This window comes from Mercurialis annua, linkage group LG4 (genome assembly GCF_937616625.2).
Source record: "Mercurialis annua linkage group LG4, ddMerAnnu1.2, whole genome shotgun sequence".
NCBI lineage: Eukaryota > Viridiplantae > Streptophyta > Magnoliopsida > Malpighiales > Euphorbiaceae > Mercurialis > Mercurialis annua.
The window spans coordinates 28,147,334-28,163,851 of NC_065573.1; the positions used below are offsets into that span (position 1 = coordinate 28,147,334).

At 32.0% G+C, this 16,518-nt stretch overlaps 3 protein-coding genes across 3 annotated transcripts; 2 read left to right on the plus strand and 1 right to left on the minus strand.

Moving 5' to 3' along the window:
• Nucleotides 1-840: 840 nt before the first annotated feature.
• On the minus strand, nt 841-4,455 carry LOC126678931 (subtilisin-like serine-protease S). Its single transcript, XM_050373847.2, has 11 exons — nt 4,047-4,455; nt 3,887-3,963; nt 3,703-3,800; nt 3,465-3,623; nt 3,253-3,364; nt 2,633-3,161; nt 2,452-2,546; nt 2,114-2,356; nt 1,921-2,035; nt 1,624-1,810; nt 841-1,531 (listed from the first exon to the last, which is right to left on the minus strand). Exons 1-11 carry the CDS (start codon nt 4,149-4,151, stop codon nt 990-992), a joined length of 2,262 nt encoding a protein of 753 aa, XP_050229804.1. The 5' UTR covers nt 4,152-4,455; the 3' UTR covers nt 841-989.
• A 2,651-nt stretch (nt 4,456-7,106) lies between these two features.
• On the plus strand, nt 7,107-8,285 carry LOC126677783 (uncharacterized). The gene is made up of 3 exons (XM_050372562.2): nt 7,107-7,733; nt 7,816-7,932; nt 7,999-8,285. The coding sequence occupies exons 1-3, from the start codon at nt 7,419-7,421 to the stop codon at nt 8,074-8,076; spliced, it is 510 nt and encodes a 169-aa protein (XP_050228519.1). The 5' UTR covers nt 7,107-7,418; the 3' UTR covers nt 8,077-8,285.
• A 149-nt stretch (nt 8,286-8,434) lies between these two features.
• Nucleotides 8,435-11,229, plus strand: LOC126677782 (vacuolar iron transporter homolog 5-like). The gene is made up of 3 exons (XM_050372561.2): nt 8,435-10,256; nt 10,341-10,478; nt 10,902-11,229. The coding sequence occupies exon 1, from the start codon at nt 8,744-8,746 to the stop codon at nt 9,371-9,373; it is 630 nt and encodes a 209-aa protein (XP_050228518.1). The 5' UTR covers nt 8,435-8,743; the 3' UTR covers nt 9,374-10,256; nt 10,341-10,478; nt 10,902-11,229.
• The last annotated feature ends 5,289 nt before the right edge of the window (nt 11,230-16,518 follow it).

The following is a 16,518-nucleotide window of genomic DNA, read 5'->3' on the forward strand; positions in this document are numbered from 1 at the left end:
ACATAAACGGCGTATTAACAGTGTCTGCACTGTGTGCAAATTTTACTGACATGACAAACATGAATCCTACATAGCTTTTTCTAAATCCAAATCAATAAATAACCCTAATTTACGGCGTGAAAGTAAACTCAGAATCGTCTGAATTAGGGTTCTTGATTAATTTGGATTTGAGATCTTACGGTTTTTAAATTTTGAAATTGTTTTATTAATTATAAAGAGAGCTAAAAAGATGCAATTCGTGAATTTAGAAATGCCATGTAGGATTCACGTGTGCTATGTTAACAAAATTTACACACCGTACACAATACTATTAACAATGTTGTTTAGCAGAAGGGCTTATTTGTCATTTTTTAAAGACATTAGGGGCTTATTTGTTCATTTTAAAAAACGGTAGGGGCTGATTTGCCCCATTAAAAATTTAGCGACGTATTTGCTCTTGACCCAAAATGTTAGGGGCATATTTGCCCCATTTCCCTATTTTATATCTTTAGCTTCTAATTATAGCTATTATTAGATTATTAGATTAAATGTTCTATTTATTAAAAAACAAATCTTTTTAATTTCTTTCTTTAATTCAAAACAAATTTAATTTCTGAGTTTTTTCAATTTAGAAAAACTTATTAAAATTAGAATACAATTGGAATAATTAAAATATTTAGTTAGATTGAAAATATATTAAACTCATTCAAATAGCTGTTTGTTTTGTAAATATATTTATTATTTAGGTAAACATGTAAAGATTTGTAAATAATAAGTAAACATGTAAAGATTCCAATTATATATGCTGATCATCGAAATATTCATTAAATAGTAACTGCAAATGAGAAATCCCTGACACTATTAGAAGAATGAAAAAATTAATTAAATGCACCAAAATTGCCATAATCACAAGCTATTTAACAACTAATCTTCACAGTCACGTAATGGCATGCTTGTGTTGAATTTTTCCACTTCTGTAAGGTTGTGAGGATCTTTAATCTATACACAAATCAAGATGTCACCTGGACAACAAGAGGGCTGGTGACCCATGTTTCCCTATTCCTCCATGACAGACTCCCAAATGCATAGCCCATTGGTGGAGCTGTCACCTTGAATTTCACAGTGAAAGTCATCTTCTGGCCAATGCGGTTAAAGACAAGGTGCTCCGGCACGACGGTGACATTAATACCAACAGGATTAGACACAACTACTCTATAACTGCTTTTTGGTTTGCCAACGTTCGTCACTGTCCGGGTGACGGAAAGATCATCTTTGAGATTCGGTACAGTAATGGAAGGATAATTGAGGCTGGAAGCTGTTGTAAATGTCTGATTACATGTGCTGTTGTCTCTCGTTACCATATTCAGCGATTTCTGATCGTAACCAATTGCGCAGAGAAAAGATTTATAATCTGTTGGCTGTGCATCATAGACAAGGCCAGGACTGAGGACTCGTGTAGGGTTGACAAAACCCGATCCATAATCAAATGCATTTGCCCTTCTTCCTCTAGGATCCACCGTAATAGGTTTACGTCTCTTATTAACAACTACAGCTGCATGCATTTTCCATAACAAATCATTTTGAGATTTAAAAGCAGAAAACATTTGTAAATTATCATAACGTAGCATGAGAAGTAGAACATACCGGTAGTCATGATGGCAGATTTGATGGCCGATGGAGACCACGAAGGATTAACAGCTTTGATCAAGGCTACAATTCCAGTTACATGTGGGCAGGCCATGGAAGTTCCCGAAAGAACATTGAAATGCATTCTCCCAACTGCCGGAGACCATGCAGCTAAAATGTTCAGTCCAGGAGCTGTAACATCAGGCTACAGCGAGAAGGCATAAATGAGGAAACAATTACTCAAACAAGTAGAAGATAAAAGAGAGATTAAAACGATAATTGCAAAAGCCTTATCTGACATTCAGGTTGAATTACCTTGAGAATTTCTGGGTTTAAAGAATTCGGTCCTTTGGAAGAAAATGCTGCAATGCGAGGTGCAGGTTGCGATCCTAAAACTGTCTTTGCACTAGATATTTTTACTACTGGTTTTCTGTAGGAATACCTGGATCACAAAATTGAATATACTGGAAAACTAAAGTACGAGAAAATAAAAAACAAACAAACAAACCGTGTATTCTTAGTAAACGATAGAATCTTGTTCCCTATCACGTTTCCAACAATAGCTGAGGGGATTACAAAAGGAATGGCAACGTCTTGATCTGCCTCATCGATAAGGACCATCCCAATTCCACCAGCTTCTTTGACAATACTGCTCTTTGCTACCTTTGATTCAGTTGAGCTCTCTGCATGTCGACAAACAAGGACTTTCCCTCTGGCTTTGGTACTATTTAGGGAACTCTCTAAACAAAAACTACAGCAACAAGTAGAAGAAGCAGAAATAACTTAGGGTTCCTTCATGTGCTGAAATGTAATTGTGCATGGGCTTTCAAGTACCTGTTTCTTCACCTGGATTGATAAGGAGTGAAGTATCCAGCGTACGCTTCAGAGGCATAGATGATACGTGCAGAGGAATTCATTTCAAAAAGACTCAGACTTTCACCCTATTCCATTCCATGGTAACAACACCATATCAGGCTCCGTCATCCATTTAAATATTTTGAATAAGAAGAAAGAAAAGTTAGATTACCGAAAAATTAGCACCATTTCCTAGTCTAATATCAGATACAAAATCCCTATCTGTTGAACCGGCAGCAACAGTGACCATCCATGGAGCAAGATTTGTTGCAGAAGCCTCGTTGGCTTGATTTCCAGCTGAAGCAACAACTAAGACTCCATGAGTAGCAGCATGGAAAGAGCCAATAGAGATTGCATCATTAAAATAATCTCCCTGGGGGGCGTCTGGACCCAGAGATAAAGACAATATATGAACCCCATCTCTGATTGCATCATCAAAAGCAGCAAGTAAATCAACATCATAGCATCCCAAGTCCCAGCAAGTCTTATACACTGCAATTCTAGCCATTGGTGCTCCACCTCTAGCTCCACCAGCAGCCAGGCCTTTGTAACTCATATTTGTAACATAACGACCAGCAGCAATTGATGCAGTGTGGGTACCGTGACCAGAGCTGTCCCTTGGAGATATAAACGACTTTAAACTCGATGAATCTTCTTCAGCTTCATAACCACTCCTATAGAATCTTGCTCCGATCACTTTCCTATTCCAAAGATTTCAACCAACACTTACAATTATGCACTAAGAAACAGTGATCTAATAGAGACAAACTTGGCATTTAGCCTGAAATGTACCGGTTACAAGACGAAGCATTGAAAGCCTCTCCTGATTGGCATAGTCCCTTCCATCTGGGGGGTACAGGGGGCATCCCATCATCACTAAAACTTGGAGATTCAGGCCAAATTCCTGAACCAGATGGTGATTACAATAATAAGTTTCTTCTATAAGCCATCCTAACACAGAACTAGACATATCAGCAATTGATGAATTTGAAAAGGGTACTCACCGGTATCGATGAAACCGATTATAACGTTAACTTGGTTTTTAGTGGAATGGCCAGGAATCTCCATAGTTTCTTCACCAATAAGACCCATGAAATCCCAAGAGTGAGTGGTGTGTAGCTTCCTTTTCAAATTGGGGAACACGGAGACAACTCCAGGCATCTCTGTTTCCAACAAAACAAAGTAATTCAATTTCACGCCGCTCATTAGGTCATTGAAGCAATAAAATAAAAGATAATTTACTAGCAATCAGCGAAGCTTGGTGGTGGGTCAACTTGGCGGCGAACCCCTTGAATCCGTGGCTGTAGGTGTAAAGGTGAGATGCTCGAGCTTGCTCAATGCTATAGTTGTTGTACAATGGCAGTTAGTTAATACTATAAATGAAGCTAATTTTACAGTAATTATTATAAAAGAATGAAGGACGGACCTTCCACCATGAACTGCGGCGAGAATATCATGTGGGTGTTGTTCGTTACTTTTACTTCCCATGTAAACTACATAAGCCTGCAAATGCAATGCACCAACTGGGTCAGTCAGAACTCAGTACCGGGTTGTTTTGCTATGAATTGGAAAGAAAAAGAATCCACCTTAGAAGAAGAAGAAGAGCAAAATCCAAATTGGCCATGAATAACACAAAGTAGGAACAGATTGAAGAGGCAACACCACCAGCGAACGAGTAAAAGTGTAGCCATCAAAATTTGAGTTGAGAAGTAAAAAAATGAATTTGTTGGAGTGTTTTAAATAGAGAGAAATGGTGGTATGGTATGATATGCATAAAGAAAAGAAAAGACAGGTGATGATGGGATGAATAATATAATAAGATGAGATAACGTGAAAGTGGAATTTGGAGAAGAACGTTAATGACGCACTATATCTGATTTGATTCTCTGCCTTTGTTTTTACAAAGTCAAAAATGCTTTTTGCCTTTTTTTTGTTTAATCTTAAGGTGCTATGGCTGATTTTAAATTAGTTTGAAGCAGCATCCTCTTCAGCCTGGAGCTGAATACATTCTTTTAGGTATGATTTTAATTTTAAATTTTAAAGGCTCTTCAGCCTGGAGCTGAATACATTCTTTTAGGTATGATTTTAATTTTAAATTTTAAAGGATTAAGTGGAGTTTAAATTCGCAATCTTATCTCATCTAAAAGAATTCTATAATTAATTCACATGCATCCTTTGACAAAATAAAAATGGGCTTTTTACACAAACAACCAACTTTCTCTAATATTTTACTTTTATACAGGTCTAACTTTTGTATCTCTAAAATACGGTACACGGGTGAAATAATATCTTTTATACAGTTCACATATATACCTCTCCTCTCAAACAAACCCTCATAATTACAATTATTTTCTCTCTCCTCATATTTCTCTCTCAGCTCTCTCTCAACTCAAATATTTACAAAGTTTCTTCTTCTTCTCCATAATCATCTTTGTGCATCTTTAATTTAGTAGATCGGCATCTTCAAATCTGTACTTCGCGCTCCATCTCCGTCATTACACCTTTACCTCACCATCGAAGTCATTTTCTCTGCTCGTTTTTACTATCTCCGTTTTTTATTTCGATTTCATCAGATCTGAAGTTCAACGTTTCTATTTTTCTTCTTCGTTTCAGATCTGCAATTTTTTTTTCTGTTTACTTTTTTTATATAATAGTAAGTTTTCATCATTAAACATGTATAAAGATTATCTTTTCATGTTATATAAAATGATTTTATGGTTTTATGGAAGAAAAATCTGTTATTTCTGCATTTTTACTGTATTTGGTTGTATTTCTGCATTTTTTTTAATTCTGCAGTACGATTTGTTGATGATTGTTGATTGATAAATTATTATAATGTTACGGTGTTGTTGATTTTATGTTGATATTGTGTTGATATTTTTTTTTTATTTTGACATTAACAAATAAGATAATACTTTTCGTGAAATAAACTAAAAATATAAAAATTAAACTGAGACTGGATAATGATATGTTAACATTGAGGAATAAGACAAATAATCATGTTGAATTATTGTAATGTTGCAGTGTTGATATTGTGTTGATTTTCGGTTGATATTTTGTTGATTTTAGCGTTGGTGAAAAACAAATAATAATGTTGAATTATTGTAATGTTACAATGTTGATATTGTGTTGATATCCTGTTGATGTTATGTTGATATTTAGTTGATTTTAGCATTAACAAAAAAGACCACATTGTACGTGAAATAAAATAAAAAAATAAAAATTAAATTGAAAAAATGATGAAAAAAATAAAAATAAGTATAAAAAAATTTAAAAATTTAAATTAGTTAGTTTATTAAATGTTGTTGATATTGTGTTGATTTTGTGTTGATATAAAAAATGACGAAAAATATCAACAGTTAAAAAAAGTTAAAAATTCAAAAAAGTCAAAAATAAATAAAAAATAAAAAAATTTAAAATTTAAATATGTCATATATATTAAATCCAGGAATATAATGGTGAAAAAATAAATTAAAAATAATAAAAGAAAATATTAAAAAATAAAGGTTAATATAGAAAGTAAAGTTTTTTAAAAAGTAGTATAAAAAAGAAATGAAAGTTGGTATGAAAAGTAAAGATTTAGAAAGGGTAGTAAAAAAGTAAATGTTAGAGAAAAAACAGTATTTTATATAAAAAGCCCAATAAAAATAAAAGTCACATGCATCCTATGATGCTACAAATAAAAAGCTTTTACTTTGCTTTTGGAAGTTTGGAACACTTATGCAAACATATTAGGCCTAGTAATTAAACTAAATCCAAACACTTATGATAAAAAAAAAGACCGTTGACAAAAATATTCCTTAATCATGAATTAAGTATAGAACATGTTAGTGTAAATGTTTTCTTTTACATATCAGATTATAGGATTTAAATTTTAATGTTTTTCATATTTTTTATAAATATAAGTATTTTATCTAATGAAATCTAATATTTTTTTTAAATTCGAAAACTCATGTATGATTGAAAAAAATGACTGCTGATAAAAAAATGTTTATTCTAAAAAATTATTTTAGCAGTGTTTATTTATTTTTTCTACTCTACAGGCTGATCATTTTTTACTCTAATTGAATTATAAAATAATACTATAAAACTGGTACCAACTTTTGTAAAATTTTATGAAATTAATTGTAAATTTTGTAAATCTTATAAAATTAATCTGAATTAATTTTTATGGATCTTTATAAAATATTTTTCGAACTAATTGAACACTGTAAAACTATTTAAAATTAAGTTTGTAAAACTAGATGAAACTATATAATTGAATTATATATAACTAAGTTATAAAAACAATTTGGTATTTTATAAAACATATTAAATATGTGCTAAAACTTGTTGAAGCATTGCATCGAACATATTATGTGCAAAAATGATACACAATTGAGATCAAAAATTAATAAACAATCAAGTCTAAAATCATTAATTGATAAGCAATCGACAAACATAATTCAAAAATTTAGCCTAATAGCTTTAAAATCAACTGTTAAATCAAAAACAATCATAGATATAAATACATAAATATTTAAGAAAATGTTAAAGGATTGTTTTTGATTAGGCTCAAAAATCAATTAAGGACAATATTATATAATTGTAGGTCAATTATGAATAATATTTTTATTTTTCGGTCAATTAAGGATAAAATTAGGCCATCTCAGTCTCTAAATTTATTCATTTCATATAATTTTATTTTCAATTGTCTAAAAAATAAAAATAAATTGTCCTTAACTGATTACAATAGCTAAAAATAAATTATTTGAACTTGAATCACGAGTTGAGGGATCGGATTGACCATTTGGTCATTAAGTAGGAGAATTATGCAAAACAATAGATGAGGAGAATTGTTAAGTAGAGACGATAAGCTTACGTGTGGCTGGGGCGTAGGAGCTGACCAATTATCATTACCACTTGGCTTTCACTAACACTTCTTCATCTTCTCTTGTTTCTGTACTTACTCAGGGACGATGGTGGCATTGGCAGTAACCGCCGCCTCTGTGATTTCCGGCAATTCAAACATGATAATAATCCACGCGGCAGCACCTGATTCACCGCGCAAATTGGCAATGCATCAGAGAAGGCGGTTTCAGGTGTTAGGCGCAACTCGTGATGGTTCTTCTTCTTCGGAAGAAGAAAGCGTCCCGTCTTGGGCTAAACCGGGCTCCGATGAGCCTCCTCCCTGGGCTCGCTCTGAACCCGACCCTAACTCCACCAATAACCCGACCCTCCAGCTCCCTTATGGTGTTTATTTACTCGCCTCGGCCATCACTGCAATTGCAGCAGTAATTACCTTACTCTCCTCTATTTCATGTTATTTAATTTTTACTCCGAGCGTGAATTATTAATAAATTGAATTGAATGCAGATTGGGTCGATTTTTGAATATACAAATCAGAATCCAGTTTTTGGAATTTTAAAGTCTGACAGCATATTTTATGCTCCACTGCTTGGATTCTTTGTTTTTACTGGGATTCCTACTTCTGTAAGCATATACGATCCTTTTCTCTTCAATTATTTCCTTTTTGTTGATTATCTGTTGTAAATGCAGGCATTTTTGTGGTTTAAATCTGTTCAAGTTGCTAACAAAGAAGCTGAGGAGCAAGACCGTAGAGATGGGTATCTCTAAACTCATCAATTTTGCTTACATTCTCATGCAGCCATGTGAATTTTTCGTCTTCGAAAATATCTGTACTTGTGAATATTTGTTTGCTATATTCCACAGTATTATGTCTTGTTGCCTGTTATCTTCAATTACGGAGAGGTTCTACTTCATTTTTCTGTAATGTTATCCAAATTAATTATCTAATCCAAGCTCATAAACATGTTTAAGTTTCATATTAATGATTTCTGCTTGCAAATGGAGTTGGTCATTGGGATCTAATCAGGCTTAATAGAATACTAACTCTATCGGGTCCCTTTAAGGCTTTAACTAACAAGATCCTCTGTATTGGCTTAGAAGAAAAAGTTTGTAAATAATGTGATTGGATAAAGCATCTATTGGGCTTAGACTGAAAATGGCGGCATTAACAAAGGTAAGTGGTAGTAAGAAGAGCAGTTGGGACTTATGATAGGGATAGATAAGGGTGGGAGGAAAAAACTTTGCTAGAAGCTTGGAAGCAAGTGAATTGGAAAGATTCTATTAGAGAATCCACTGATGGGTATAAAAGACAGCAGTATATCTTAGAACTTAACGGTGTCCCCTATGTTGGACTTAAAGAAATTAGCTTCTGTTGGACTAGTATATTCCCCAGCGTGTGTCTGAAATATCGGTGCCACACTCCTAGTTTTTTCTAATGAATTCCCCTAAGGCAGAGGATGATGCTAGAAGATCACTTGAACGAGCTCAGTGGGTTCGAGCAGCTATTCTAGGGGCTAGTGATGGTCTGCTTTCGACTACATCGCTGATGCTTGGTGTGGGAGCGGCAGCAGAAGATGGAGGATCCATGGTTTTATCTGGATTAGCTGGAGCTCTTGCAGGTGCGTGCAGTATGGGTGTTGGCGAATTTGTCTCTGTCTCAACCCAACGAGATATTGAAAAGGCAACTCTTTCTAAACAGGATGCTCCCGCAGGGTCTCCGAGCAAAGAAGATATTGAAGCAGCAGAAAGTTGCAGTTCACTCAATGAAGATATCGAAGTGATTGTAATTACAAACCCCTACAAGGCTGCAGCTGCATCAGCTGTGTCATTTTTGTTGGGTTCATCTGTGCCATTGGTGCCTGCCATTGCTGTTACCGGAAATGCAACAAGTAGAATTATGGTGATTATGGTGGTTGCATCGGCCGCGTTGGCTCTATGTGGGGGTTTTGGAGCTTATCTTGGTGGTTCACCCATTAGGATGTCTGCTGCAAGACTAGTGGTTGGTGGTTGGTTTGCCATGGCAGTCACTTATGGCTTGCTTAAGGTGGGCTACGACGTTGAATGAGTATGGGAAGCTTCAATTCTCACAATCTTCTTAATCCTGATGAGACTACTAGGAAACAGCTCACCTATACTCGGTCATGTCAAGAAAGAGCTGATGATTCTTGCATGCTATATTGCATCGAAACTTGTAGAATCAATTTTATTTTCGTTTTCGAAAGTACTTCTATAGTTCCAAATTTCTATATATAAAATCTATTATGATAAAAATATCATATTTTGTTTATGTATTTTCCGTTTTGCTCTTTCATCTAATGCGTCATAACTTAATGCGTCATAACTTATAATCATTGATCCTTAGTTATTAATTAGACGTATGGGAGGTGTGTTTATAGATAGTAGTCCCCATATTGAATCGAACTAAATGAGATTGGAAATTACATAAATATATATAATGCAGTTACGTATATGACAAGGCAGCATGCTTTTGTTGAAATATTAATAATAATAAAAGAACTGTAGAAGAAGATAAGACATGGCAAGATGCTAATTTGTAACTGCTATATATGAAGCCTATTAAAGGCTGTAGAAGACTTTCACATTCCAACCATTTAAGACAGCAAGCAGAACAAAAAACCGAATGATTCGGATAAATATGCAAAAGCTAGATCAGATTACAGGAGTCTGAATTTCAATGTTAGAAGAAGCAGATGATGATGATAATACAGAAAGAGAAACAGGAGTTTGTTTCGATCTTGGCAAGACTGGATCGCTTGGAAGACGCTATAATTAAGAAATATAGTTATCATCATATTCAGTTGGAGGATCAGGAGAGGCCATTATTAGCAGCAGATAAATGGAAGAGTTTGTCCTGTGCACTAGAGGAAGTTGATCGGAAAGGCAACATCACCGAAAGATTGCAAAACCTAGAGAATCGACTGCTGCAGGTTTGTTTCAAATTCCAATTATAAAAACTTGTGCTACAAATTCTTCAAGTATATTTAATATAAGTGTGTGTTTGTTGGGTGTAGTTGAATAAGAAGATGGAAACATCAAACACTATATACACATCAGGCTTCCAACAAGCACCAACTGTTTTAGCAGAGACTGTAAGCTGTATGAAGAAGAAGAACAAGAAGAAGAAGAAAGATTTTGCAATCATAAGCCGAGTATGTTGGAACTCTGTCTCAATCTCTCTCTATCATTACAAACCATAATTTTTTGGCTAAATCCGTCGTGAAGTCTTTATACTATTAACTTTTATTTCACTTAACCCTTGACATATATTTTGCATTTAATAGTCTCCCGATTATTTATTTTTGTGGTCCTTTATAGATAACTACAAAAAAAAAGCCATCGTTTTGATTGACATGAAATGACGGCGTTTCATGCTTAATTGGATCATATGTGTTCAACATACATAGTTAAGAGACTATATAAATGGAAAATATTTAGTAAGGATTAAGTAAAAAAAAGCTAATAGTAGTTTTAGGATGAGTTTAGTTTATAGTTTACAACATCATCATATTGAAAATATAGAGTTTCAGAAACACAAATGAAACGCATATACTAAATGTGAGTTTAATTTGCAGGAGCAGGAGGCATGGGCATGGTCAAATAAGTCCAAAAAGCTCAACAAACCAAAATGGTTTCCATGCTTTTCAACTAAAAATGGAGACATCCACCTTCTACATAATGCAAAACTTGATCAAATATAATATAGTCTCACTCATCATCTGCTTACCATATCAAAGTCTAGCCTGAAAGTTTTGATTTTATTTGTAATTTTTATAATTAAATGAATTGATGAAAAAATTTATAGTGAATGATGGATTCCTTAGGACTTTGGTGAGCCGATTTTATGCATAATTGCTTGTATAAAGTCTAAAATTAAACGCAAGTGTGAATCGATTTTTATCATTTTCATCTTTAGTAAGAACTACACGCCTGCTACCTATGGGGGTTGGTTCAAGTGGTAAGCGGCTTGGTATCGCTTAAACAAGGTCTCGGGTTCGAGTCCTTATGAATGCAGAAAATACCCACTGACGGACTCACCCACCATGTCAGGTGCGCGACGTGGGTCGGATCCGGATTAGTCAGGGCGAAGCCTTGGAAACCGGATGGGCTTACCAAAAAAAAATACACGCCTGCTTAATTTTTTAATGACAACTTTATAATTTTTCAGTTTGGATTGAATCAGTAAAACTTGATAAAGTGATAATTAATCTTTTATTGATTACTCTAAAGTGTAAATTTTGATTCATATTATATTATTGATTTTGAAACTGAAACATTCGTTCAAAACAATTTAAACATGATCATCAATCATTGTCTTATCAACAATTTAAACATAAAAGATACCAAATGTGCCCACGTAGATTGATATTCTCCTCCGAACTTGCATACAATAAGATCATAAAGTTATTAACGCCATGCAAATCTGCAATTAAATCGCTTATGATTATAGCGTAGGCCATTTTTCTTAACCAAATCTACAGTTTTATCCTACATCTTATAGTGTAACTATTTTTGTTCGTGAGTTAATACAATGATATACACGTTGATTAAAAAAAATGCTTGAATTGAGCGATCAATTATCCCCCTGTTTGTCCCCTCTGACTTCTACATGTAGAATTATAGGGGATGCAACTATTTATAAACAATTGCGTTCATATCATCATACATAACTATATTAATATGATATGGACTTATAAGTCCGATAATCAACTTGAATGACCCGGCCAAAATACTAACAGAAAGTGTTTTTCTAAACTCAATTAGAAAATGAGCATTACAGCGTACTATGATAATTCTGATCCTCAAGTCAGCAACAGTAGCCTTAAAATCCTAGGGGTCGCCCATCGTATGCCCAACATATTCAATAGATCACCCCGTTTTATCGAGTCAAATGAACCGCGTACTCAGATTGGAGAAATTTTTAAAATAGACAGAGATCGAATTATTCAGATTTGTGCTAACTTGTACGTTTCCATTGAAAAGGATAGCCGAAACATTTTCTTGCGGAGTTTTCTTTTAATACATTAGAACTATATAGTTTGTTTAAGATGAGATTGGAATTGAAAACACATCTCTGCCCATTTACAGTAGAACCGGCGTGATGTGCACATTGAACTAACGTGCTGCACCACCGCACAGGTGGAGAAGACACCATGCCAGTTTAAATTGGAGTGGTACACAATGAAGCAACGAGGTGCCATTTGGTTGGCAGCATACTACGATTTCGAAATCTTATGCAATTTTTCATGCACTCAAAGTACATATAAGTTAGATTTTAAGTTCTGTAACATTAAATAACAATTCAATTTAGTGTTTTAAATCCAAGAGTTAGCATGCAAATTTAAGTGATTTAAACAAAAAAAGAAATTAGGTGCAATAACTGAAAGACTTATATCACGTATGAACTGAATTGGGTCTACCTAAGAATTTTTTAAAAAGAAAATTTCTCCTTTAAAAGTATGAGGCCTTTAACAATAATAAATTTGTCATTCGGCTGATTTTTTACAAAAATTATCATCGGGCATTTTAGATGTTTATCTTGTGTTCAAAAAACACGTATTTACAATTTGTCTCCTTTTTAATTAAAACGTAATATATATATATATATATATTAAAGTGAGCTGATCGACATTCAAAAATAATGAAAGTTCTTATTTCTGAAAATAATTAAAATAAAAATAATAATTTTACAAGTCTAATTTTTTTTAATGCTAAAAATCTAAGTCATTAAATGTATATGTAATTATTTTAAAATTTTAAGTCTTATAATTTAATTTTCTCAAACAATTAAGGTTATATTTGAAAAAGTTATTTGTATATAAAATTCTATCTCTTTGCGTTTGTAGCGATTTGAGGATAATTTTTAAAATTTAGCAGGAAAAAATTTAACTTCTTTTTTTGGGCATTTTCTATTACTATATCATTTTTCTTCACCAAAAAATTATTTTTGACGGTTTTAATGGCTGAAATGTACCAATTAATAATTTTGAGCTCTAAAATATTAAAAAATATTATGATTTTTTTAAAGATGATATTTTGCTTCAATTGCTACAAATACGAATACAGTCGACCCTCTAATAGTTAATATTTTATAAATTAATAATTCTAATAATTAATAGAAAATTGAGAGAACCAACTTCGTTCCACGTCGGATAATTAATAATTCTATTATCTAATAATTAATAAAATTTAAAATATATTCTACATGAATATTAATTATTAGAGAGATTTTTTTAAAGAAATATATAACAATTGATGATTTATTTGATGCAATACTAACCTTAATTCATAAAGTGGAAGTTAAAATACCATCAAATTATGACTTTCTTATTCTTTTGAGAAATTTTAAAAGAAGTTATTAGATAAACAAAATAAAGTAAGTAAAGTATTTATAGTATAAAAAATATTTAAAATTATTTTACTTTATGAATACAACTTTTTAATAATTATTTTTTGGTTTTATATTAATTGATATTTTTTAAATTGAATATAAAATTATTTCTTTTAAATTGAGTGATTATAAAATGTATTTAGTTAGTTTTTTTATAATATAATATTAATATTAGGTCTATTAATGTAGATGCTTTAAAATATCTTTTATAATTTTTTTATATAAATTTAATAAATTAATAATTCTAATAATTAATAAATTTTTGATCCACGATGTGTATTAATTATCTGAGGTTGAGTGTACTTGAAATTTTATAAGGGCTTTTTATATAAAATACAGGAAATCAGCCACTATTTTCTTTTATACGGCCCAACCCAAATCTTTACTTTACCTACCTCATTTTCTTACTTTGATAACTTGTACTTCAAATTCCTTTCTTTTATACGATTTTTCTTATTTCTCTCAATCATTCTTCTTCTCCACGATTTCTTTTGAGCTGTGAAAGAAAATTTTCACGATTTCTGCTCCTTCGCTTCCGCCGTTCCGCCTCCTCCGTTCCGCCGTTCTGCCTTCGTCGTTCCGCCTTCGCCGTTCCGCCTTCGCCGTTTCGCCTCCATCGTTCCGCCTTTGTCTCGCTGCGCCATCTTTCTTTTATCTTTTTAGTTTTAGATCTGAAATTTTTTGTTCTTTTTTTTTATTTTCAGATCTGTAATTTGTTTATCTTTTACTGTTGATTCACCATTAAACATGTATAAAGAGTATTTTTAAAGAATCCAATACTTATTTCATGTTCTATAGAATAATTTTGTGATTTTATATAATAAAATTCTGTTATTTCTGCATTTTTTTGTGTTTTGTTGTATTTCTGCGTTTTTTTTATTCTGCAGAACGATTTGTTGATGATGATTGATTGCTGAATTATTGTAATGTTACAGTGTTGTTGATTTTATGTTGACTTTATGTTGATATTATGTTGATATCTACTGATTCTTTTTATTTTAACATTGACAAATAAGATAATATTGTCTGTGAAATAAACTTTCGTTGGATGAAATGAAACTGTATCATAATCGTCTTTGTCGAAATTTAGTTAGGTATGAGAGGTGGAACGCAAAACAATTATACAAGCGATTTTGAAGAAACTGTGCAGCTGCAAAGAGAATTGAGAAAAAAAATATTTTAAAATAGATTTTTTTAATTTGTGAACTGTTGTGTTGGTGTATATTTAATATATTTTTATTTTTATATGTAAGAATAATTTTATTTTTTCATTTGAATTATTGTTGTTGTTTTTTCATATTGTTTTGATTACTTACTCTGCTAATATCTTTATCTGATTCATTTATTTTAAACATTTTGTACATTTGTTGTTCTTTAGTAGAATTACTACTATCATATTAACAAGTTATCAACATAATGTCAACATGATATCAACAATTAATGCTAATTTAGTCAAGATGTTTGTAAAATAAGAACATCGATTGATTTAAGCCAAAAACAATCAACATATTATCAAAAACATGTCAATAACTCATCAATACAGTAATTTAAGACTAACTTTATTTTTCTTTTAATAATTGAAAAATCAACATGTTATCAACAGTATATCAACAACATGTCAACATAAAATTGAAAATCAAAAAAAGTTAAAATAGTTATCAACATAATGTCAACAATAAATCAACAAAGAATCAACAATTAATGCTAATTTAGTCAAGATGTTTGTAAAATTAGAACATTGATTGATTTAAGTCAAAAACAATCAACATATTATCAAAAACATATCAATAGCTCATTAATACATCAATTTAAGACTAAGTTTATTTTTCTTTCAATGATTGAAAAATCAACATATTATCAACAGTATATCAACAACATGTCAACATAAAATTAAAAATCAAAAAAAGTTGAAATACATATGAACATAATGTCAACAATAAATCAACAACGAATCAACATAAGGAATAAAATAAAACATAATTTTTTGAAAAATTGTGACAATTGATAAAATATCAACAAGAAGTCAACAACATGTCAACATGATAATGCTAACATATCCTCATTTAATCTCATTTAGATTTTGTTTTTTTTAGTTATTTCACGCACAAAATTATCTAATTTGCTAATGTTTTTTTAGAATAAATTTTTTCAATGTTAAAATTAAGGAAATACCAACTAATTATCAATACAAAATCAACATAAAATCAACAATACTGTAATATTATAATATTTCAGCAATCAACCATCATCAATAAATCGAACTGCAGAATAAAAAACACAGAAATACAACCAAACACAAAAATGCAGAAATAACAAAAATTTATTCCATATAACCATAAATTTATATTACATAACATGAAATTAGTATAATATTCTTAAAATATAATCTCTATACATGTTTAATGGTGAAAAAACAGTAAAAAAATTGTAGATCTGAAAATAAAAAAGAAGAAGAAGAAGAAGAAAAATTAATAAATTATAGATCTGAAATCAAATAGATGACGACGATGAGCCGAGGAGATGATGGCGTTGACGAAGATGACAACGGAGACGGTGATGAGAACGATGACGGAGGAGCGGAGGAACAGAGGACGACTCAGCGGAAGACGGCGAACGGTAAAAAAGAGAGAGGAAGAACTGAGAGGAAGAGAGAATTGAATGATGAGGAGAGAGAAAATAAATGAAATTATGATTTGTATGCTGTTAGGGTTTGATATATAGAGTCCGTATAAAAGTTATAATTCAGTCCGCACATGGTAGTTTAGAAAACTCAAACCTGCACCCGTATAAAAGTTATAAAG

Coding starts and splice junctions, on each gene's coding strand:
- LOC126677783 (XM_050372562.2), top strand. CDS start 7,419: ATGGTGGCATTGGCAGTAACCGCCGCCTCTGTGATTTCCGGCAATTCA. Junction 7,734..7,815: donor CCATCACTGCAATTGCAGCA/GTAATTACCTTA, acceptor AATTGAATGCAG/ATTGGGTCGATTTTTGAATA. Junction 7,933..7,998: donor TTACTGGGATTCCTACTTCT/GTAAGCATATAC, acceptor TTGTAAATGCAG/GCATTTTTGTGGTTTAAATC.
- LOC126678931 (XM_050373847.2), bottom strand. CDS start 4,151: ATGGCTACACTTTTACTCGTTCGCTGGTGGTGTTGCCTCTTCAATCTG. Junction 3,162..3,252: donor AATGCTTCGTCTTGTAACCG/GTACATTTCAGG, acceptor TCTTTGGAATAG/GAAAGTGATCGGAGCAAGAT. Junction 2,036..2,113: donor TCGTTTACTAAGAATACACG/GTTTGTTTGTTT, acceptor GTATTCCTACAG/AAAACCAGTAGTAAAAATAT.
- LOC126677782 (XM_050372561.2), top strand. CDS start 8,744: ATGAATTCCCCTAAGGCAGAGGATGATGCTAGAAGATCACTTGAACGA.